Here is a 24,708-nt window from a genome sequence, read left to right on the forward strand (position 1 = left end):
GGTTTAACGTCTAGGATGGTGAGGTCGAGGCAGGTGGATCACTTGAAGCTAGGAATTCAAACTAGTCTGGCCAACAAGGCAAAACCCCGTCTCTATTAAAAATACAAAAATTAGGCTAGGCACGGTGGCTCACACCTGTAAACCCAGCACTATGGGAGGCCATGGGGGGCGGATCACCTGAGGTTGAGAGTTAAAGACCAGCCTGACCAACATGGGGAAATCCCGCCTCTACTAAAAATGCAGAATTAGCCAGGTATGGTGGCACATGCCTGTAATCCCAGCTACTGAGGAGACTGAGGCAGGGGAATCATTTGAACCTGGGAGGTGAAAGTTTTCATGAGCCAAGATGGCGCCATCACACTCCAGCCTGGGCGATAAAGCAAGGCTCTTATCAAAAATAAATAAGTAAATAAATAAATAAATAAATAAAGTCTAGGATTTCCTCATTGGGGGTGGGGAGGGGAAAAAATAGCCTATAAATGAGAGTAATGGGGCAAACCATGGAAGGTAACAGAGGAGAAATGTCTCTGAGGACTGGGTTTATCTGCCAGATTAGGAAAAGGAGAGGGCTGCAATAAAGGGGACCAGAAACCAAGTCTGAAGTGACAGGTCAGTTGAGCTCACCTCAGATACCCCAGTCTGATAAAAATTGTGTATCGGCACAAATTCAGGTCTACTTCAAGAGGGAGAGGGTGGACTTGAGGCAAAAGAACTAAGTAGGAAAGACCTGTAACAGATACAAAAAGTGCAATGAGGAGTCAAACAGAAATGAGCAAAAAGTATGCCAGAAAGTACAGAGGGCCCAGATTATATATTGACGGCAATCTATAGCATTCCTCGTCTTATTCCTGCAAATCCTGGCTACCTGTCCTCAGGACCAAAGTGGGGTTTACCCATGTTTGGGAATGCACGGAAGCTTATAAACCTGGTTGTACATCAGGATCGTCTGGGCACTTGTTAAAAATACAGCTTCTTGGCCAGGCGTGGTGGCTCACGCCTGTAATCCCAGCACTTTGGGAGGCCAAGGCAGGTGGATCACCTGAGGTCAGGAGTTCGAGACCAGCCTAGCCAACATGGTGAAACCCCGTCTCTACTAAAAGTACAAAAATTAGCTGGGTTTAGTGGTAGGTGCCTGTAATCCCAGCTACTCGGAAGGCTGAGGCAGGAGAATCATTTGAACCCGGGAGGGGGAGGTTGCAGTGGGCCGAGATTGCGCCATTGCACTCCAGCCTGGGGAACAAGAGTGAGACTCTGTCTAAAAAAAAAAAAAAAGAAATACAGCTTCTTGGCCGGGCGTGGTGGCTCACGCCTATAATCTTAGCACTTTGGGAGGCCGAGGCCGGTGGATCACGAGGTCAGGAGTTCAAGACCAGCCTGGCCAAGATGGTGAAACCCCATCTCTACTAAAAACACAAAAATTAGCTGGGCATGGTGGCAGGTGCCTATAATACCAGCTACTTGGGAGGCTGAGGCAGAGGATTGCTTGAACCTGGGAGGCAGAGGTTGCAGTGAGCTGAGATCACGCCACTGCACCCCAGCCTGGGTGACAGAACAAGACTCTGTCTCAAAAAAACAAAAAACAAACAAACAAAAAAACAGCTTCTCTAACCCTACCCCGCAGATTCTGAGTCACTATGTCAAGGGTGTGGCTAGAGATTTTTAATTAGCAATCCCAAGTAATTCTGATACAGCTGGTAGAATGGCATTTGGAAGCCAAGCAGATCATCAGAATTATCTAATGTACTTTTTAAAAATGCAGATCTATAAGCTTCTGTCCAAACCTACTGAATCTCTCACTACTGAATCTCTCACCACATTTCACATGCATAAATTTTTTCTTTTTTTTTAAATTTTTTTGAGATGGAGTCTAGCTCTGTCACCCAGGCTGGAGTGCAGTGACACAATCTCAGCTCACTGCAAACTCTGCTTCCTGGGTTCAAGCGATTTTCCTGCCTCAGCGTTCCAAGTAGCTGGGATTACAGGTGCCCACCACCATGGCTAGCTAATTTTTGTATTTTTAGTAGAGACAGGGTTTCACCATGTTGGCCAGGCTGGTCTCAAACTCCTGACCTCAAGTGATCTGCCTGCTTCTGCCTCTCAAAGTGCTGGAATTACAGGTGTGAGCCACTGCGCCCCACCCCACATCCATATATTTAAATGCATCATGTAGGCTAGGCACAGTGGCTCACGCCTGTAATCCCAACACTTTGGGAGGCCGAGGCGGGAGGATCACCTGAGGTCGGGAGTTCGAGACCAGCCTACCAACAAGGAGATAACCTGTTTTTACCAAAAATACAAAATTAGCCAGGCGTGGTGGCATATGCCGGTAATCCCAGCTACTCGGGAGGATGAGGCAGGAGAATCACTTGAACCCAGGAGGCGGAGGTTGCAGTGAGTCAAGATTGCGCCATTGCACTCCAGCCTGGGCAACAAGAGCAGAACTCCATCTCAAAAAATAAAATAAAAAATAAATGCATCATGTTCTAATCCTTTTTCTATCAATTTTCCAGCAAATGCATATTTGAAAAAAAAGAGATTTGAGTAAGAGCAATACAAGTAAGTACTATTGATTGAATTCTGGTTCTGAACCAGAACTATATGTATGCTATCTCCCTATAAAAGGACTGACTCCAACAGCAGGTTACCTCAGGCAGACCCCCAATCAAGTTCCCGTTCCCTCAACAAGTTCTAGTTCCTCTTCTCTGTTACCAGTTAAAACCATGAACCTAGATTTCCTTCAGCAGAGAAAACGAATGCAAGCAAGCGGGTGACTGTGGAGTAAGAGTCTCTCAATGCTCTTAGGTCCACAAGTTTACATGGCTATTCATTAAAGGACCACTGACTAGGCCGGGCGCACTGGTTCATGCCTGTAATCCCAGCACTTTGGGAGGCCGAGGTGGGTGGATCACCTGAGGTCGGGAGTTTGAGACCAGCCTGACCAACTTGGAGAAACCCCATCTCTACTAAAAATACAAAATTAGCCAGGCATGTTGACGCTTGCCTGTAATCCCAGCCACTCAGAAGGCTGAGGCAAGGGAATTGCTTGAACCCGGGAGGCGGAAGTTGTGGTGAGCCGAGTTCGCTCCATTGCACTCCAGCCTGGGGAACAAGAGTAAAACTCCTTCTAAAAAAAAAAACAAACAAACCACTGACTGCTCTTTAAACTGTTCTTGGAAGGAAATTCTTATAAGAAACCTTTCCTGGTTCCAATTTCAGAGTCCACCTTTAAGGAGCTTCTCAGAAGCATTAATGATACTCATGCACACCGTCCATCATTTTAGTGTAAATCTTTACTTGTTTAGAACATTGTATGATTCTAATAATACTAAAGATACTTTTATTTAAAAATTTAATATAGATTTGTTAATGTTACAAATAACATTAGCTCTAACATATGAATGCAAATGACCTATGGTTATTGCTTTACGTTTGGCCACTCAAAGCCCTGGAAAACCTTAAGAACAGGTGTTAACAGGCATGCAGGCACTGAAGCCAGTGACATGTCTGAATTCTGCCTCTGAAATTTACTAGGTGCAGGGTACTGCAATAGGACTTTCTGAAACTTTGTTTTTTCCTTCCCTAAAATTGTAGTAACACCACCTATTTTTTCAGGGTTGTTATAAGAACTAGAGGTAACATACACATAGTCCTGGTTCAGTGCCAGAATTCAATAAATAGTACTTTTTTGTATTGCTTTCACCAAAATTTCTATCCCTCTTCCCCAAAGAGGAAATTAGTACTCTAGAAGTTCTCAGGATACTGGGGTATATGTTGAAAATGTGAGCATTCCAGCCATGGTGAGTACCAGAAAAAAAAAAACAACTGTACTTACATAGAAAGTTTACCAAGTAAATAATATGAAAAGTCCCTCACCACAAAGCACCCAGATGCTGAATAAATTACAACAGATATTCAAATACTCAGATACAACAAATGCATTGCTGAGCTCATAACAAAATAAAGGAGGTGCCCAAACACAAGTAACTAACTTGTAAGGCCGTGCTGCCCAAGAGGCAAAGCCACTGCCAGAAACCTGAAAACCTAGGGGACTAAGAGCCTTGCAGGGGACCGAAGTTTTGGCCTTGGGTTTTCACAATAGGAAAAAGCTGAACCTGAGGCCTGGAACTAAGGTTCCATAAAAGGGAGCATTGGGCCGGGCAGTGGCTCACACCTGTAATCCCAGCACTTTGGGAGGTTGAAGTGGGAGGACCACTCGAGGTCAGGAGTTGGAGACCAGCCTGGCCACTATGGTGAAACCCCATCTCTACAAAAATAGAAAAATTAGCCAGGTGTGGTGGTGGATGCCTGTAATCCCAGCTAATCAGGAGGCTGAGGCAGGAGAATCGCTTGAATCTGGGAGGCGGAAGTTGCAGTGAGCCAAGATCACGCCACTGCATTCCAGCCTGGGCAATAGAGCGAGACTCAGTCTCAAAAAAAAAAAAAAAAAAAAAAAAAAAAAAAAAAAAAAAAAAGGCCAGGTGCAGTGGCTCACACCTGTAATCCCAGCACTTTGGGAAGCTGAAGCAGGCGGATCACGAGGTCAGGAGTTTGAGACCAACCTGGCCAATATGGTGAAACCCCATCTCTACTAAAAAATACAAAAATTAGCCGGGTGTGGTGGCACACGCCTGTAGTCCCAGCCACTCGGAAGGCTGAGGCAAGAGAATCGCTGGAACCAGGAAGGCGGAGGTTGCATTAGCTGAGATGGCGCCACTGCACTCTAGCCTGGGCGACAGGGTGAGACTCCATCTCAAAAAAAAAACAAAGGGAACACTGGAAGGCAGATTTTTCTCAGGCTACCTTCTATAAAAAAAAAAAAAAAAAAGAGGAAGCCCTGCCTTCCACCAAAGCAAACTGAGAAAATCTGTAGACCTATTTACCAAGCCTAAGTGGAAAAATAAGCGTCCCCGATGCAAGCCTACACTACCCTGAAGTTAGGAAAATGCTGGCTAATAAATTAAAGCTGGGTTGAAAGTCAAAACAAATATTTGCTACAGAAAGGCATCTTCAATACAGACCCTTAAGAATTCCCATAAAACTAAGGAATGATAAGGCAATAAGCCACCTTGAATGAGTCAGCAGGAACATTCAATAGACAGACTCTCTGGCCAAGTGTGATGATTCACACCTGTAATCCCAGCACTTTGGGAGGCAGAGGCAGGAGGGTCGCTTGAGCTCTGGTGTTCGAGTCTGCAGTGAGCTATAATCATGCCACTGCACTCTAGCCTGGGTGACAGAGCAAGATCCTGTCTCAAAAATAAATTAATTAAAAAAAAAAAAGGACTCTCCTCTACCGTCAAGGGCTTCAGGTATTCAACTATAGAAAAGAAAAAAGAAAAAGGCTTAAAAAAATCTGGGCCAAATAAAGCACGAAATAAGACAGCAGAAATAAATCCAAGTGTAACAGTACTTATAAGGGGACTAAACTGATACTGTAGATTTAATAAAGAATTTTTAAACTTACTTTGTGTGTGCACGTATTTATATTCCTTTGAATGTATGATTTTTTTTTTTGAGATGGAGTCTCACTCTCTCACCCAGGCTGGAGTGCAGTGGTGCAATCTCGGCTCACTGCAAGCTCCGCCTCCTGGGTTCACACCATTCTCCTGCCTCAGCCTCCTGAGTAGCTGGGACTACAGGCGCCCACCCCCACACCCGGCTAATTTTTTGTATTTTTAGTAGAGACGGGGTTTCACCATGTTAGCCAGGATGGTCTCTATCTCCTGACCTCGTGATCCACCCGCCTCGGCCTCCCAAAGTGCTGGGATTACAGGCGTGAACCACCGCACCTGGCCTGAATTTTTATAATGGAAAAGACCACTTTGAGAGAGGGTAACCAAATGACTTCTAGATCTTTAAATCTATGGGGCCACAACAGTCAAAATGTTCCTCCCACTCCATGCCTAAAGACAACCTGGTGTCTTTTACCCTCTTCGCTCTCGTAGCACTTCTTAGCAACTGGCTTAGGACTAGGACTCAAGAAGCCAACTCATTTTCCAAAGAGGCTACTTATGAATATGGTAAGAGCACTGCCTCTGATGCCAAACACACTTGTGTTTGAAACCTGGCTAACCAACTACCAGTTAATAATGCCAAGCCAGTTAGTTAAACTGTGTCTCAAATTTTCAGTTGTAAAATAAGCATATTGTTACCTACTTAGTAAACTGCTGTAAATTTACACACATGCATATTTGTGTGTACCACAATACAGTTCTCAGTGTAGAAACTGCATTCAATAGGCTTGACGCAGTGGCTCACGCCTGTAATCCCATCACTTTTGGGAGGCCGAGGTGGGCAGATCACCTGAGGTTGGGAGTTCGAGACCAGCGTGACCAATATGGAGAAACCCCTGTCTCTACTAAAACTACAAAATTAGCCGGGCTTGGTAGCGCATTCCTGTAATCCCAGTTACTCGGGAGGCTGAGGCAGGAGAATCGCATGGCCCTGGGAGGCAGAGGTTGCCGTGAGCCAAGATCAGGCCATTGCGCTCCAGCCTGGGCAACAAGAGCAAAACTCCATCAGAAAAGAAAGAAAAGAAAAGAAAAAAGAAAAGAAAAGAAAAGAGCATTCAATAGCCAGTTGCGGTGGCTCAAGCCTATAATCTCAGCACTTTGGGAGGCCGAGGCGGGTGGATTATCTGAGGTCAGGAGTTTGAGATCAGCCTGGCCAACGTGGTGAAACCCTGTCTCTATTAAAAGTACAAAAATTAGCTGGACTGGTGACAGGTGCCTGTAATCCCAGCTACTCAGGAGGCTGAGGCAGGAGAATTGCTGCAACCCAGGGGGCGGAGGTTGCAGTAAGCCAAGATCGTGCCATTGCACTCCAGCCTGGGTGACAAGAGCGAAACTCTGTCTCAAAAAAAAAAAAAAGAAAGAAAGAAAGAAAAGAAAAGGCATTCAATAAACAATAGTTGTTATAAACATCATAGGGGGACAGCATTAATTCATTAATTTATTTAAGTATCTATAGAATATCTCCTATATGCCAGTACTAGTGCTAGACTTTTGGGGACACAGAGATGAGTAAAAATAACGACTCCTTGTTATGATACTGTTTGCTTTGTGCCAGACATTTACCTATAAAATTTTACTTAATTCTACCAGCAATCTTATTAAGTACTGTTTTTTGGGTGTGTGTGTGTGTGTGTGTGTGTGTGTGTGTGTGTGTTTAAGAGATGGAGTCTTGCCTGGGCACACTGACTCACACCTGTAATCCCAGCACTTTGGGAGGCTGAGGCGGGTGGATCACAAGGTCAAGAGATCAAGACCATCCTGGCCAACAAGGTGAAACCTCATCTCTACTAAAAATACAAAAATTAGCTGGGCATGGTGGTGTGTGCCTGTAGTCCCAGCTACTAGGGAGGCTGAGGCAGGAGAATCGCTTGAACCCAGAAGGCGGAGGTTGCAGTGAGCCAAGATTGCGCCACTGCACTCCAGCCTGGTGACAGAGTAAGACTCAGTCTCAAAAAAAAAAAAAAAAAAAAAAAAGAGAGAGATGGAGTATTGCTACGTTGCTCAGGCTGGAGTGCAGTAGCTATTCACAGGTGCAAACATAGCATATTTCATCCTCAAACTCATGGCTTGTAGTGATTCTCCTGCCTCAGCCTCCCAAGTAGCTGAGATTATAGGAGTGCACCGATTATAAGGACTGTTATCTCCATTGTCCAGATGAAGAAACTTAGAAATTAAGAGACAGTCCAATTCACACAGCTAGCTATGGAAGAAGGACTAGAACGTGGGTACTATATAACCCCAAAGCCTGTGTTTTAATTGCTTCACCTTTTCTGTTTCACTTAAACGGGGAGCTTCACATTCAGGAACACACAAAGGATGCAGTTGGTACACTTTATTATTTTTGCCAAAAAGCATAGAACTCTAAAAACAGCAGGGTTTATAACCACAGAACATGACACAACAATGCTAAATGGAATTTTCTGCCAAGTTCTTGAGTTTTCAGTTTTTGTTCCTTCTTCTTTAAGAGGGAAAGTGACATTTCAATTGAGTAATGCCTACTTTGTAATGCGTTTAAATTTTGTGGTTTTCACATATAAATATTTTCCTAGGTGCTATAGAATGAACTGGCACTTTTCAGTAACTTAAAATCTGGTTTACTTTTTGATGAGGCGGGAAGAACAGAGTTATCCAATGATACTACTGAACTAATAGGGAGGCAGATTTGAGTCAAAGAAGAAAGCACTTTCTAAAATATTTTTCACCCTTCCCAAATTGAACAGGGTGTGGTCATCCAGTAGTTTGAGACTACTTCTCAAAACACTAGATTATTCTCCTACAGATATTACAGATTTTATCATGGTAAGGGAAACGGCTGTACCTATTAAGATACTTTTCGACCCTGAAAATAGCAACAATTTTGAGCTTCAGCCGGTTTACAATATCGAGGCAATGTAACACACCTAGAAAAGGTAGTGCTAGGTTCTCCATTTTAAACAAAACTGCTCTGGGTTTTCTTTGAATTAAAAAAAAAAATGGTGTGTGCCTGTAGTCCCATCTACCTAAGAGACTGAGGCAGAAGGATAGCTTTGAGCCCATGAGGTCGAAGCCGTAGTGAGCTACGATTGTACCTATGAATAGGCACAGCACTCTAGCCTTAGCCTGGGCAGCACAGTGAGACCCCATCTCTCTCTGACTCCCCTCCCCTCTCTCTCTCTCTCCCTCTCTCTCTCTTTTTGAGACAGAGTCTCACTCTGTTGCCCAGGCTGGAATACAGTGAAACGATCATGGCTCACTGCAGCCTCCACCTCCTGAGCTCAAGCGATCCTCCCACTTCAGCCGACACCCGGTCATTTTTTGTAGAGACGGGGTTTTGAAATGTTCCCAGGCTGGTCTCAAATTCCTGGGCTCAAGTGATCCTCCCCCTCGGTCTCCCAAAGTGCTGGGATTACAGGTGTGAGTCCCCGTGCCAAGCAATCCCGTCTCTTAAAAAAAAAAAAAAAAAAATGCCTGGCCAACATGGTGAAACCTCGTCTCTACTAAAAGTACAAAAAATGAGCCGTGGTGGCGGGCGCCTGTAGTCCCAGCTACTCGGGAGGCTGAGGCATGAGAATGGCGTGAACCCAGGAGGCGGAGCTTGCAGTGAGCCAAGATTGCGTCACTGCACTCCAGCCTGGGCAACAGAGCCAGGCTCCGTCTCAAAAAAAAAAGTACAAAAATTAGCTGTGCGTAGTGGCAGGCACCTGTAACCCCAGCTACTCGGGAGGCTGAGACAGGAGAATCTTGAAGCCAGGAGGCAGAGGCTGCAGTGAGCCGAGATTGCGCCACTGCACTCCAGCCTGCAGGACAAGAGCAAAACTGCGTCTCAAAAAAAAAAAAAATGGAAAAGAGAAAAAGTAGAGCCACCTTATAGAAATGATTTGTAGACTGCCACAACTCCCTTTCACCCTTACTGCTAAGAGGGCACTTCCTCTTTTCCCCTACTCAATAGGTTTGTAATTTAGCCAGGTGATTTTAAGTAAAATGATAAAATAAAGAATTTGAGGCCGTGAGTGGTGGCTGACATCTGTAATCCCAGCACTTTGGGAGGCTGAAGCGGGCAGATCACTGGAGATCAAGAGTTCGAGACCAGCCTGGGCAACATGGTGAAACCCCCGTCTCTACTAAAAACAGAAAAATTAGTTGGGCGTGGTGGCGCAGGCTTGCAATCCCAGCTACTTGGGAGGCTGAGGCAGGAAAATCGCTTGAACCCGGGAGGCAGAGGTTGCAGTGAGCTGAGATCATGCCACTGCACTCCAGCTTGGGCGACAGAGTGAGACTCTGTCTCACAAAAGTAAGGAATTTGGTGCCCACTATCCTCCAATTGAAAACAGTTGATGATTAACAAATTCTGTCCATTAAATAACTTGAAAAACCATTAAATAAATTCCTTCGATCCAAAGCAAATCATTTTCATTTGATAAGGACGAAAACACCCTCCCACTAATTTGAGTGAATCACACCTAAGACTGGAAGAGAGTTCAGAAACTGTTTCACTAGTGTCCTCATTCTGAAGACGAGGAAATGAAGACCGAAGGCACTGTAATTCAGTTACTTGTTTACATATTTTCTCACCTCACAATTTCTGCCCTTACCTAGCGTAGTTACATATTTTTAATTCATCATGTTTTTCTGCTCTGTGCCTACTGCAACTTCAGAACCAGGACTAAAAGGGAACATTTAAAGGCTCTAATATTCATCATATTTAAATCGTCATATTTGCTTAATCAGAATGAAATGCGTGAAAGTAATTAGAATTATTTTGTATTTCTGATGCTCAAATGAGGTTTTGCCTCGTAAGCTGGTCTACATACCCCACATCTCTGGTTACCGCATAAAGGAGGGGAGGGGATTTTAAAGAAGTTCTGCAAATCAAAGGAAAAAGAAATCCCCAGTTTCAAAGTCGCCTGGGGAGAAGAGAACACATTTACAAGACAGGGGAGATTACGTGGCCTTGAACAGATCGCCTTGAATAGATCACCTTGAGAACTTAAGAGTCAATGAGAATTCAGAAATCAAAACACCGCATTACTGACATCTGAACCTATTAACATGAAAACAGCAATAATGATTCCGTTTTCTGATGTTAGGAACAGCTTTCCTTGCCGCTTTTCACACTCAGCCTAGGAATCAAGCGTCGCTTTAAGAAAACCCAGGCACTAAGGAGGTTGCTCACCCCACCTAGGTTGCAGACCTGGGCGGACACCAGCCTCCCCTTCACGGTATTAGGCCTCCATCACGGCTGCCCAAAGCAGGAATTTGGCGAAGCAGCTTAAGCTTCAGTAGCTAGAAAACTGGTCTTTTCAATTCCTAACAAAAGTTAGAGAGAAAAAAAGAATTCTACCTTTACTTTCTGAATTTTCTGAGAAGTGACCTCCAGGGCAAGCTCGGCCGTAGGCGGGTTCCTGCCCAAGGTCCTCTGGGGGAAGGGACAGCATAGCTGAGGGAGTGGGTGGCCGAGCGCAGCCTTCCACGATGAGTCTCCCGCACCAGTTACTTCCGAGAGGGCGCACCTGCAGGGCGCTGGGAGCGCCCCTCACCCGCACCCCCTTCCCCCGCGCCCCGAGGCGCTTACCTGTGGCGCCCGAGGGCACCTGGCCCTTGAAGGCAGCCGTCCCTACACGTCCCAGGCGCGACGCGGGCCTGCTCCAGGGCCGGGGCACCCCGGGCGGCAGGTAGGAGGGGTTGGACTTCCTCCGGATCGCCACCCGCCTGAAGTCGGAGCCGCCCTCGCCGCTCATCGTGCCGGGCTCCACCGCCGCTCCGCGACTCCTCCCGCTCCCGTCCAGCCGCGAGCGGCCCCTGGGGGGCGTCGCCTGCATACCCAGGTTCGGCGCGACTCCGGAGGCGCCCTCTACGGCGGCGTCTCCTCAGCGAGTGCCTCCTCCCCGTCTCCTTCCCGGGACGCTCCCTCCCGGCGTCGCGGCGAGTGTGGCTGCGACTCCTCCTGCGGCAGCCGCAGCGCCTGGGTCTCTGCAGCTCCCGCGCTCACTCACAGCCGCTACCGCAGCTGCCGGGCCGGGGCTGCCTCCACCCCTTCCCCTCTGGAGCCAATCGCCAGCAGGCCCCCAAGGGCGGGAGAAGGAGAGCGCAGAGGGTTCAGCCTGTTGGCGCCGCCGCCGCCGCCTTCTCCGGCCGGGGACGCAGCCAAGAACTTGCTGTGCTCAGCGGAGCGCCCTGGGCGCGGCCCCGGAGCCGGAGCCGGTTCGCTCTGGCCGGCCCCGCCCGGCCGCGCCGCTGCCTCGCCCTTCGGCCGAGGGGAGCCGCGCGGCCGCACACCTGGGGTGCTGCGAGGCGGGGGGCCGCGCTCACCTGCGGGCCACGCAGTGCACTCGGGAAGAAGTCCAGCTACTCTGGTCTACTCTCATTCTCGCAGACCCACACTCTGAGGGTCGCGTATGTGTCTCAAGCTGTTGTGCAGAACCCTTGATCTTATGTCCTACAACTACCGAATAAGTATTTCAGATAAGGAAATCAAGGTGCTGAACCTACAGTGGGGTCACATAGCACTGCAGAGCTGGAGTCTCCGCACCGAAGTCTGTCCTTACTCCACTGAACCAAACATCTTGCCAGGAGTATCGTGACAGAAAATGAAATAAGAGGTGTGGAAATAAAAGAGGAGGTGTAGAGGTTAACAACCCAAAGGTTTCCAGAAGAGCAGCAGACCCACCATTCAGGACTTCATTAGGAATGCACTTTACAGTCCTTTCGTTTGTTTGTTTTGAGACAGGGTCTCCCTCTGTCACCAAGGCTGCAGTGCAGTGGTGTGATCATAGCTCACTGCAGCTTCGACCTTCTGGTCTCAAGCGATTCTCCTGCCTCAGCCTCCCGAGTAGCTGGGACAACAGGGACGCGCCACTACTGCTGGCTAATTTTTGTAGTTTTTGTAGAGATGAGGCCTCGCGATGTTGCCCACGCTGGTCTCTAACTCCTGGGCTCAAGCAATCCTACTGCCTTGGCCTCCCAAAGTGCTGGGTTACAGGCTTGAGTCACTGCGCCCAGCCTAGAGTCCTTTTCAATTACCAAGTCATGTTTTTGTTTTTAACACCAGCTAAATACTAACTTGAAGAAATGCTTTTTTGTTTGTTTGTTTTTTAGATACCGGGTCACACCCTGATCCAAGCTGGAGTGCAGTGGCCCTATCAACTCACTGCAGCCTCGACCTCCTGGGCTCAAGGGATCTTACTGCCTCAGCCCTACCACTAGCTGGAACTACAGGCCCATGCCACCACACTCAGCTAATTAGTAGTAGTACTATTTATTTATTTATTTATTCTTAGTGGAGATGAGATTTTCCTATGTTGACCAGACTGGTCTCCAACCCCTGGGCTCAAGTGTTCCTCCCACCTTGGCCTCCCAAAGAGCTGGGATTACAGCCGTGAGCCACAGTACCTGACCAAAAAAAATACATTTTAAATTGACTTGCTTATCTGCATTTGAAAATTCACTACTCTAATAACAAAGAGGCTGTGTCCCAAAAATCACACAGATAGGAGGCAAAAAGGCACCATTACAAGTATCCCAGCTCAGGGCAAGTTCCCCAGCCATCACTTCCATCTTGAAAGCCACCCCACCTTTCACATGGAGAAACCCTGTCCCTACTAAAACTACAAAATTAGCTGGGCATGGTGGCACACGCCTGTAATTCCAGCTACTCGGGAGGCTGAGGCAGGAGAATCGCTTGAACCCGGGAGGCAGCGGTTGCCGTGTGCTGAGATTGCACCATTGCACTCCAGCCTGGGCAACAAGAGTGAAACTCTATCTAAAACAAATAAATAAATAAATAAATAATCACATTAAATTTGTCTGTACGTGAACTCGTTGTTGCCCTGATATAAGGACTCTTAAGACAATGATGAGGTCACAAAAGAAGCTGGTAATCCTCTGCGGGAGAAATGATCCTACCCTCTGTTAGCCGCTTTGCAATTGCTGTTTCATTCTTCAACTATGTCTGAAAGGGAGTCATCTTATGCTTTATTTCTACCACAAAATCACTCATTCAGTAGTTTCTGATGTTAGAACATGATGTGTGTCATTTTGCATTTCATCTTATGGAGAAAGTATTGATACCAATTCAGATAGGGAAGGGGTAGCTGTAGTCTCCATAATTGTATAATTACATCATTGTTTCTATATGACAATCTAAGAAATCATATAAGTAAAATATGAAAATGTTGCACTTATGAGTATCACTGAATTTATTCATAATTGTGTCCATCTTTAAGGCCAGGATTAACACTTTGATTCTCAGGGGACTTTTTAAACGTATTTTGTAAAAATCGCTACTGTGTGTTTAGTATCTGCTACATGCCAGACATTTCTACACATGGTATAGCTAATTATCCCAGCAATCCTAGAAAATAAATATTCATCATCTCCATTTTACAAGTCAGAAAATTGAGACGCAGAGGTTAAGTATCTTGCCCAGGGCCACTCAGTACACTCCTACGCTGAATTTCATGTTTAATGTTTTCTCTCTTTAGCATCTGTGATCTGTCACTTATTTAATTATTTAATTCAAAGGTTAAGTATATTTTCTTCTCTAAATTCTCAATTTTCTATTGTAAATTTACGTTGACAGGAATATAATTTAACCTAGAACATTAATAAACTATAAGTAATTAAAATGCTCAACCAATAATTGTTTCTGATCGCAAACTAAGAAAGCTTTCTCTTTATATAAATTTTCAACTGGATGAAAGAAATCCCAGGGTAGGGCCGGGCGCGGTGGCTCACGCTTGTAATCCCAGCACTTTGGGAGGCCGAGGCGGGCGGATCATGAGGTCAGGAGATCGAGACCACGGTGAAACCCCATCTCTACTAAAAATACAAAAAAAAATTAGCTGGGCGTGGTGGCGGGCGCCTGTAGTCCCAGCTACTCGGAGAGGCTGAGGCAGGAGAATGGCGTGAACCCGGGAGGCGGATCTTGCAGTGAGCCGAGATTGTGCCACTGCACTCCAGCCTGGGCGACAGAGCGAGACTCCGTCTCAAAAAAAAAAAAAAAAGAAATCCCAGGGTAAATGAAATCCACTTTCTGGGCCCAGTGCTGTGTTATACCAACTGGACAATAGGCTCACTTGCCATTCTTTGAACATAATTTTTACCTTCTTCCTTCTGCACCTAAGCTCATTTTCAACTGCAAATCTCCTTCTCCAGTTATTAAGGGGCCAATCCAAAGGGCACCTTCATTATGATAGCTTTCTTAGTCACTTCAAAGTAACTCCTCTCTCTCTGGAACAGCCATATGACTTTGTTGTATATTCTTCTACATCATTATTTGTATTCTATGCAGTAAATGGAAAGAACATGGGCTTTAAAGTTGTCTAGGTGACTCAATATTCTGCTCTAATCTAAATTGTCACTTTCTTAAAGATCAATGTGTCAGCTATTTCTGTGTAACAAATCACCCCAAAACTTAGTGGCTTAAAACAATAAGCATTTCTTATTGTGCTTAAATCTATGAGTAAGCTAGGTGGTTGGCTGGCAATAAGATGATCTAATCTAGGATGGTCTCAGCTAGGACAGCTGGGCTCATTTCCACGTAATTTATCAGTTTCCAACAAGATGGCCTTAGTTTTTTCCACATGGAAGTGACAGAGTTTCAGGAGAAAACAAGTAGAAGACCTCTTAGGGCCTAAGCAAAGAGACTGAGAGAGAGACAGAGACTGACTCACTTCTTCCTTCACATTCTCTAATCACGAGTGCAGCTCAAATTCAAGTGGTAGGAGAACAGACTCCACCTCTTGATGGGAGAAGCTTTCAAAATCAGCATAATGGAGTATCTACATTTCAGAGCTATAAAATCAATAGGAAATTTTATTACAAAGTCCTTAGCAAATGTTTTGAATATAATCTATACTAAATATATGCTAAATTATATATCCCTACGTATCTTTGCCCCTCATATCTTACATATAGTAGGTCTATTAGCATTACCAAAATAATAGATTGTAGAAATATATATTTTGGAATACTCTTGGAAAGCAGATTTTGAAAAACACTTTAATACAAATGCGCAATCAAATAGGTACGTTACTTCCTGAAAATTATAATTAATTCAAGTTCTAGAAAATATATAGAAAATAAATACTGATGCTAAAAGCCAAGACAAATTTAACCATTTTTCTTTTTTTTTTTTTTTTTTTGAGACGGAGTCTCGCTCTTTCACCCAGGCTGGAGTGCAGTGGCGCGATCTCGGCTCACTGCAGGCTCCGCCCCCCGGGGTTCACGCCATTCTCCTGCCTCAGCCTCCCGCATAGCTGGGACTACAGGCGCCCGCCACCACGCCCGGCTAATTTTTTGTATTTTTAGTAGAGACGGGGTTTCACCGTGTTAGCCAGGATGGTCTCGATCTCCTGACCTCGTGATCCGCCCACCTCGGCCTCCCAAAGTGCTGGGATTACAGGCGTGAGCCACCGCGCCCGGCCTACCATTTTTCTTCAAAGTCCTCAGTTTCTCAATTTATATTTTTGTGTCATATGAAAAGTGGGAATTTTAAAAGGAGGTATCTGATCATACTCAATATATAATTTGTGCAGGGCCATTATTTTTGGCAATAGATTTTATTTTATGGGAGAAAAATCAAGTGTATAAATTCTGCATCACATGCTGGGAAGAAAACAGCATAGCTACACACTTCTCATGCTTCAGGGATTTTTACTGTGGTAGAAATCCATAGGAACGTAACACCTTTGAACTTCACAGCCTCAATGTGTCTTAGACAGACATGGTGAGAATGCATTCCCATGAGTTTTACTTGCTGAAGTAAAACTTATGTAGTGTTTAGCAGCCAAACAAATGTGCTGATTTTATTTACAGTTTTAGAAGCCACCTTTTCTTTTCAAAGAGCCTTTAAATAATAATCTGCCTAAACCAAATGTCCATTTTAGAAATGGATAAATTAGAGCAAATTGAATATACCTGTGTTGTATATGCAGTAAAACTCAGAATTTGGATTTGAGTCACATAAAAATGGATACAATTTTCATTCAATTCATTCAATGAGGGAATATAATCCCCTGTAATAATGTAACACATAACTTCTCTAACTAACCTACTACAGATTCATGTGCTTCTATAGAACCATGAGGTTGTGCTTCAGTGTTTCCAACATTTGATTGGTATTTTATCTTTTACTCATGGCAATTTTTATATATATTTAAAAAAACACTCAAGCTTGAATATGCTATATACAACATTAAAGTTTTTCAAATCAATGTTTTAAAATTATAAAGTAGTTCAAAAAACTCAGATCACTATATACGGTACTATAAGGAAAATTATGCACTTAGCCCCTATGTTTATCATATTGTCATATTATTCCGCACTTGCTGTAGTTACAGTTACAGTTCTCTATAAAATCCTTTATTTCCATTGTCTTTGCTCCCACTCAGTGGTAATCTGTTCTCACTAATTCCAAATTTATCATTTACGGTTAAGTTTTCTAATATTTCTATGTTTTTATTCATGTGTAAACAATATATAGTATGATTTTGCAGAATTTTTAACTATTTAAATGCTATCTTAATACAGGTATTATTTTCAAATTGCTTTGCTTTATTCAACATTATAAATGTATGCTTCATTCCTACTAATATATGTGTTGCTCTAGTTTATTTTTACTGCACGATTTTTACAGCATTATATTTATGACTATATTAACACAATTTATTTATTCTGTTGATGGGCACTTCAAATATTTTCAATTATTCTCTTTTTCAAATAATGCTGCCATAAACAGCCTTGAACATAGTATCCTTTTGTGTACATAGAAGAGTTTCTTCGCTAGAAAAGGAACTGCTGAGTTGTAGGGAATATTTATCTTCAAGTTTAATAGATATTACCAATGTACAGTTCACTATGTATGAATAGCTGTAACACATCAAAAACCAAAGATGTCTTGCTCCAAAGACAAGATGAGCTTCTCGATGTATAGGCTTTCCAGGAGAATTCAAGGGTGGAGGGGTAAAAACGTTTAACTCTTGATTCCCAGGCTACAAAATATCAAGAGCCTTGCCCTGTGAGATCTGTATGCCTATTTACAGAGGACTTACTAGGATATAGTCAGTCTTTACCTAATCAAACATTCCCCTGATAGGGCAACAGAGAGAGGTGCCCAGTCTAACATTCCTGATTTCTACTTTCCACAAAACAAATACCTTCTTTGCTGCAAACCATGCAGAAAGAAATGATATGATTTCTTCATTACTGTATAATCATGACCCATAATGTTAATGAGGAGAGAGTCTAGCAGTTACCATGGTTGAGTACTGTACTGAGGTCTGAATCCAGAGGGAAAAAGAATCACAGTAGGTTATAGGTGTCATTATATTATCACGAGAAAGTACATAACCTCTTTTAGAAAGAAAAATATGTAACCTTCATACATAGTGAACTGTACATTGGTAATATCTATTAAACTTGAAGATAAATATTCCCTACAACTCAGCAATTTTTGTCCTCCTTTCCCAATCCTACCAAAAATGATAAGCCCACTGGTGCCTACTGCCCTGATTCCAATCTTCCATATAGCCTCAAGTTCTCATGATATGTTAGCAAGACAATAATCTCTCCAATTCCCAGATGCTTCATTTATTTACAAGGGAGGTAACTAGGAATCAGGGAGGAAATGTATCTTCTCAACACAGCCAGAAAGCAGCACAACAGAATGCAACCTACTCTTGCTTCTTAGCAAAATGTTCTTTGTACTATGCAATTTATCCAAAATGATTCCTTTTAGTTTCTCTAGTTTTTCCTCTGAGACTTTGTCAGTATTTGCTAGACAAAATTGGATTTTGTAATGTATTCCTAGAAATAATGTTATATAAACATGAACTTTAGTCTCAACATTATGTAGGTCTTCTGCATGCAATATTCTCTCCAGGGAAATACTATGTTTTGCCTGTCGAGACTTACAGCCACAGAAGTTCAAAGTAGGAATGGACTCTCAAAAAGTTGCTCAATACTCTCAATTCCCAAATGAAATAAAAGTGAAAAACAAAATATAAAGAGGTTAAGTTACTTGCCCAAGGCCATGCTTCTAATAAGTGGCAGAACCACTATCATATTTTTTTCTGATTATAATAGTAAAGAATAAAATAAAAATCCACCATAAATTCCTACCAAACAGAGATAGCTACTATTAAAATATAATTGTGTATTTTTCCAATTGTGTCCATTAAGAGGAGAATCAATAAATAAATTAATTACAGTATTTATTTGATGCCATAATAATTACTACAGTTCTTTTGGGTTTAAATTCAGTTTGAGTTTTTATTAGATGTGTGCCCTTGGGCAGGTTAATTAATTTATCTGGGCATAAGTTTCCCCATAAATAGGAGAAAATAGTAGAGCTGTTTTTAAGATTAGATGTCATAACACATGATAACATTGTCTTCCAGTAATCAATGTTTAGTGAAGCATAGTTAAATTATTCTGTCCAAATAAGTGAAAACATAGTTTGTGCTTCATTATAACAGGAAATATGTATTTTTATATTTTATGGGCATTCTATTGTACCATATACATACATATATGCACACACATATATACACTCTAATTTATATTTTAAAATGTGAATTGTGTAGGAATAATTTTGTGTTTCTCTCCCCTTTTAAAGAAAAGGAATCTATCAGGTCAATCAGAAACTTAAGTTATATTGACCATAATTCTATGCCAGGAATTGGCATCGTACTGGGCATAAACACGCAAAAATTGTCATGTTCTGGAACAGAGAATCAGCTCAGTGGAAGCATTTATATCACAAACTCAACCACACCTTGGTCTTCAGCAATTAGATTCACATATGCGTTACAAATTAGAAAAAAATGACAAAGTATAGAAATATAACATTATTTTAAATTGTGTATAAATATTAGGAATATATATTATACACAAGCATATGTTTCAATTAGGAGTAAATACGCTAGATTGTTATCACTGCCTTTCTCTAGAAGTTTTTTCTAAATATACTTTTCTATATTTTATTAATTCCCACTATGAATTGTAAAACTCTTATAATTAGAAAGTAGCTAAAAGAGAAGTCAAAGGATGTGTTCTCTCCTTTATGAATTATTGAGTATATCTGAAACTAAATACCCTTTATATTTGAATACCAAGATGAATCTTTGGGCGTCCAACTTAGACTGATTTCACAAATTCCACTGTGCCATGAGTCAGGCCCCAAATCTCTGTTTTGTCTACACTGCTCCAGTGGCCTGGTGTCCAGTGTTCTCTTTTGATCTCCACACTACTCCACTGTCACCCTAAGAAAAAACCTTGACCATCTCTACACACACAATTAGTGTCTCTTTCTGAACTAAGACTTTTAAAATTATCTACTAAAAATTGAGCACTTCCGTCTTTTTGACCGACTGTAGTTTGAACCTATATTTGTCATAAACCTGAAGCAATTATTTTGTACTTTTCCAGGTATGTGTCTGTACCCTGAGATCAGAGGCTCTGTCCAGTTCTTGGCAGACTAGGTGAATATTTGTTGAAGATGGAGTTGGAGGGAGAGAGGAGGATGGAAGGAATAAAAGAAAGAAGGGAGGGAGGAAATGACAAAAAGAGGGAGGTAGGAAACAATCAAATAAATATTTAGTCATGTGCAAAGAATAGATACCTCTCATGGAGATTTGAAGCATCCCTGGGAACTTATTTGAGGTGAGTCTACTATTCCTATTTTTTCCATGCATAGACATACTTGTCCAAAAGGCTGAAAAAAATTGAAATTAATGTCATGAGAGAAAACTATGTGAATCTAAAAATTAAAAAATGAATTGTGCATAGTGATATACATGCTAGCCTCTGTAAATAATTTTAGAATTTTTTTTTTTTTTTTTTTTTTTGAGACAAAGTCTTGCTCTGTTGCCCAGGCTGGAGTGCGGTGGCACGATCTCAGCTCACTGTAAGCTCCGCCTCCCGGGTTCATGCCATTCTCCTGCCTCAGCCTCCCGAGTAGCTGGGACTACAGGCGCCCGCCAACACGCCCGGCTAATTTTTTTTTTTTTGTATTTTTAGTAGAGACGGGGTTTCACTGTGTTAGCCAGGATGGTCTCGATCTCCTGACCTTGTGATCCACTCGCCTCGGCCTCCCAAAGTGCTGGGATTACAGGCTTGAGCCACCGCGCCCGGCCAATTTTAGAATTTTTATAACACCTTTCACATATAGTCTTCTTAAAATCTCAGAGAAACCCAATGACCTAAATATTTATTGCCAGTTTAAAATTAGGAAACTGAGGTTCAAAAAGGTAAAATGACCTGTTCCAGTTTACACAACTAAAAAATTGCAGTTTATGTTTCAGTAACACGTATCCAAAGTCTTAGGGGGCTTAACACAAACAAGGTTTATTTCTCATTTGTGTTTTTCCACCATGTATCAGCAGGGAGAAACCACATATCGCAGACTCTCAGCAACCCAGGCTGATGCAGAAGGCACCATCTCAAACATTGCTAGTTATTGCGTCAGAGGGATGGAGAACGCACCATTTCACATCAGCAATTAAATGTTCCACTTCGAAGTGACACATGCCACTTTTACTAACAAACTGATTGGTCACATGGACTGACCCAACCACAGTAGGGCAAAGAAATACAACGTTAGCATGTGACTGGAAATGAAGAGAACTGAAAACTATATGGCAATATTCTCACCTAGTATCTAATACTCCTGAGTGAGAATTCAAGTACTTTTTTAGTACAAAAATAGAAATAACATGCTCTTAAAATTTTAGAATTCTTAAAACTCATGTACATCAAAACAAAATTATTTTTATAATTGAATAATCTCTTATTCAGAAATAAGTCGGTCCTGAAGCAGTCTATTCTGAACCAGATAACTGCATGCAGTTTAGTTCAGTCTGTACCTGTTCAAGCCAACTCTATTTATATTTATATTTAGAGTTAAGACGTATAAACATAATCTGATAAACTAGAGTCAGATTATAGAAAGGGACAACAGGACTTCTTCAAGAGAATTTTATTTAGGGATGAAGGAATTGGTATGAACAGAAACTGGCCTCTTTCAACATTAAAGTTTTATGTGTATCCATCCTAGCCCCCAGCTATGATTGTGTATAAGACCAGGGAGGATAAAGGGACTTTGTGTCAATTCCAGGGTCTGTTTCACTAGATAAGTCATGTTTCGAGACCCAAATAAGTCTACTGTAGAATAATTATTTTTACAACTGAACATATCCTTTACAAGTGCAGGGGTGCTTGCATCTTGGCAGCAGTATTGCTGGTTCATGCCATCTTAGGCCACTGGAAATGGTGCCATTGTAAAGCCAAAACCTTTAAGTAGGTTTGGAGTCCAGCAGCTGGGAAAGCCTCATCAGACTAGCAAAAATGGTCGTGACAAAAGAACATCTCAAAGAGCTCGTATTTAGTAAATATTGCTGGTAGAAATCGAACTAATGCCAAAGACACAGAGATGTAGCTTCTTGGAGCAGAATCTCTATAGAACAGTTGGGGTTAGTGCCTGTGGAATCCTGAATTGCTTAATAACGATTAGTTAATTTCCACAAAGATTCATTCATTATATGTCTACTAAGTACCTATTCTTTGCAAACCATGGTCCTAAACTTTTCTAGGTGTTGGACAACACTAGGTAAGCAAATAAATTTTCTACTCTCATGGAGCTAAAATTTAGGAGGAGAGGAAATATAAGTACATGAGGAAATAAAGTAATTTTAGATATTCACCCCCAGGATGTGAAAGAAAGGAATCAAGGATGACTTCTAGGGTTTGGTGAATGGTTATGTCATTTAATGTAGAAGAATAAGAGTTTCATAAGAGTTCCAAAATCAAGTGTTCAGTTTGGGACAAGTAAATTTTGAGATGCTGACAAGATATTAGTGGAAATGTTGACTGGGCAGTGGCATTCAGGAGCTTGAGGGATAGTCATGTGTCTGTACTGCAACAAGCACTGAATTAGAGGTAGGAGCATTGGTAGTGCAGCCTGGAGTAAAAATAAAGGCTGGCATCCATTGGCTGCCTGGACTGATTCATAGTTTATATAACCCATCTCTTGTGTACTCCTACAGATGTGCCCAATATTGGGATATAAGAAATGCATCCCAATAAACTTTCCCCATGTAATTTTCACTGTACAATTTATTTCACAATTAATATTTAGTCAATATCTACAGATAAGTGATGTTTTCTTAGGGGAGACCGTGTGGTATAATGAGAGGTTACTGGGTGTGGAGCCAAAGTGTGATTATTCTCCTTCAATGAAGAACTTGTTGCTTCAACTGCTGGGAGTCCTATTGGCAGACAATCTTCAGCTGTCAGCACCTTCAGAGACTGATTCTGCCACAGAGAGCCACTTTTCTCAAGGTCAGGGTCCTTTCCAGGGTGGCCCACATTCAATTACTGATCTATTGGTCTATGTGGGAATATTTATGCTGGGGCATCTAAGCCCAACTTGGGGCCATTCTGCAGGAAACTGCAGAATCTAGCCTAGTGGGGCTGGCAGTCATTAGGCCTGTATCACAACTTAGCTTCTGCTCAGTCCTGCTGCTGGCCTCCCATTCACAAGTGTTAGTGCCAAGGGCACTCTTTTATAAATTCCCACTCACTACACACTATCCTGGCACCTGCTCTCTGGGGAACCCAACTTGAGGCACAGAGATTATTTCTATTTTATTATTTACCATGTAAATATACTTGTGGTTGTTTGACAGTTTGGCAAAATTTTTGACACTCTTCCCAGAAAAGTTGAAATCTCAATTCCCTACTTGTGAAACCAGGTGGATCTTTGCTACTGTTTCAACAAACAGAGGAATACGGTGGGAAAGGGGGCTGTGTGATGTGTAACTTATGAAGCTAGGGAGCAAAGGACATGAGATTTCTGCTGGTCCCTCTTGGGACATTCATTCTGGGAGCCTTTTGTTCCCATGCACAAAGCCCAGCTACCCTGAAGTTGCTCTGCAGAGAGACCATGGATAGAAAACAGAAAGTGTTATGTCTGAGGATCCCCAGCTATTCTAGATCCCAGATGTTTGAGTTGTTTCAGAGCAGGCACCAAACATGTGAATAAAGCCTTTGAGGTGCCCTCAGCCCCAGCCATCAATGACCAAAACTGCAGAAGAGACTCCAAACAAGGCTTGACTAGCTAAGCCCAGGCAATCCTCAGGTGAGAAAAAAAAATAGTTATTGTTTTAAGTCATTGTTTTAGGATGGTTTGTTCACAGCTATAAATAGTTGTTACAATAATTAAATTATTTTAATTTTCTCAGCCTTAATTTCTCTATGATATGGGAATAATTTTATTAAAACATTCTGAACCTATTGCACTAGCATGTTTTGGAAACAGCAGTAACAGCATATGGAAACTCGCTTTATCAGCTGCAAGATGCATTAAATAGAGGTACAATTTATTATAATTATCATGATAAATCCTCATTAACACGGAATGGAGTATACAGAATACCAAAAAATAACGGTTCCTTATCTCAAGGAGTAACAATATTGGCTCTCAGTTTATAATCATTTATTCTAACCACAAAAAAGTAAACAGAAGGGTCTGGAATGGGAAAGGGAAAATGGAAATAAAAAATGGATTTAAAAGCAATAATGTAATATTTGTTTTTCCTTATCTACCCCTTCTGTACAGCTCAGATCAAAAGAGTATTTTCGGGTATATTTGCAGAAGACAAAACTTGGTCCTCTGCAAGCTTCAAGCATGGAAACTTGGAACTTAACAACTCTCTCTCTTACATTCCCTAAATGTTGCTCATACTACCCTCCTCTGTTCTCTGCCCTACATATTTTGAATGCCTTTATCTCTAAATAGATATAAACACCTTTAAGGAAATAGTCCAGGGATTCTTCATAGTTGTGCCTTAAGAATAACTGTCAGAGTACTTTGTAAACAGAAGGCACCTAACACATGTTTACAAAATAAACTCCAAAAATTGCAAATACAATTTTAAAGATACTAAAGGATCAGTGATTACTTATTACTAATCTACTTTTTACTTAATTGAAAATTAGGAATTCAACAACCAGTTTAAATGGATTTCTTTTTTTATTTTATTATATAGGTTCCAAGATTTCCCCAAGTCTTTACTAGTGTAACCTGCCAAATATTCCAATTCTCCTAACTCCTGCTCCACCAGGCACATTTTGAAATTGCATTTTCTGAGCCCCTTGTGATGAATAGTTGTAGCAAATTCTGAGTATAAATGATGTGTATCTCTTTGGGTGTAACATT

At 42.2% G+C, this 24,708-nt stretch overlaps 1 protein-coding gene across 4 annotated transcripts in view; it reads right to left on the reverse strand.

The window, feature by feature from the left end:
- FGD4 (FYVE, RhoGEF and PH domain containing 4) overlaps nt 1-20,132 on the reverse strand; it is a 261,542-nt gene extending 241,410 nt beyond the window's left edge. For 2 of the 4 annotated variants that reach the window (XM_055280152.2, XM_055280151.2), the window contains exon 1: nt 11,065-11,466. In XM_055280152.2, coding sequence (XP_055136127.2) covers nt 11,065-11,311 — 247 coding nt within the window. In that variant the 5' untranslated portion in view covers nt 11,312-11,466. Of the gene's footprint in view, nt 1-11,064; nt 11,467-20,112 lie in introns of those variants that run through there. The other 2 variants (XM_063639210.1, XM_055280153.2) reach the window with 2 other exon arrangements.
- Between the last annotated feature and the right edge of the window lie 4,576 nt (nt 20,133-24,708).

This window comes from Symphalangus syndactylus, chromosome 5 (assembly GCF_028878055.3).
Source record: "Symphalangus syndactylus isolate Jambi chromosome 5, NHGRI_mSymSyn1-v2.1_pri, whole genome shotgun sequence".
In the NCBI taxonomy this organism is placed as follows: domain Eukaryota; kingdom Metazoa; phylum Chordata; class Mammalia; order Primates; family Hylobatidae; genus Symphalangus; species Symphalangus syndactylus.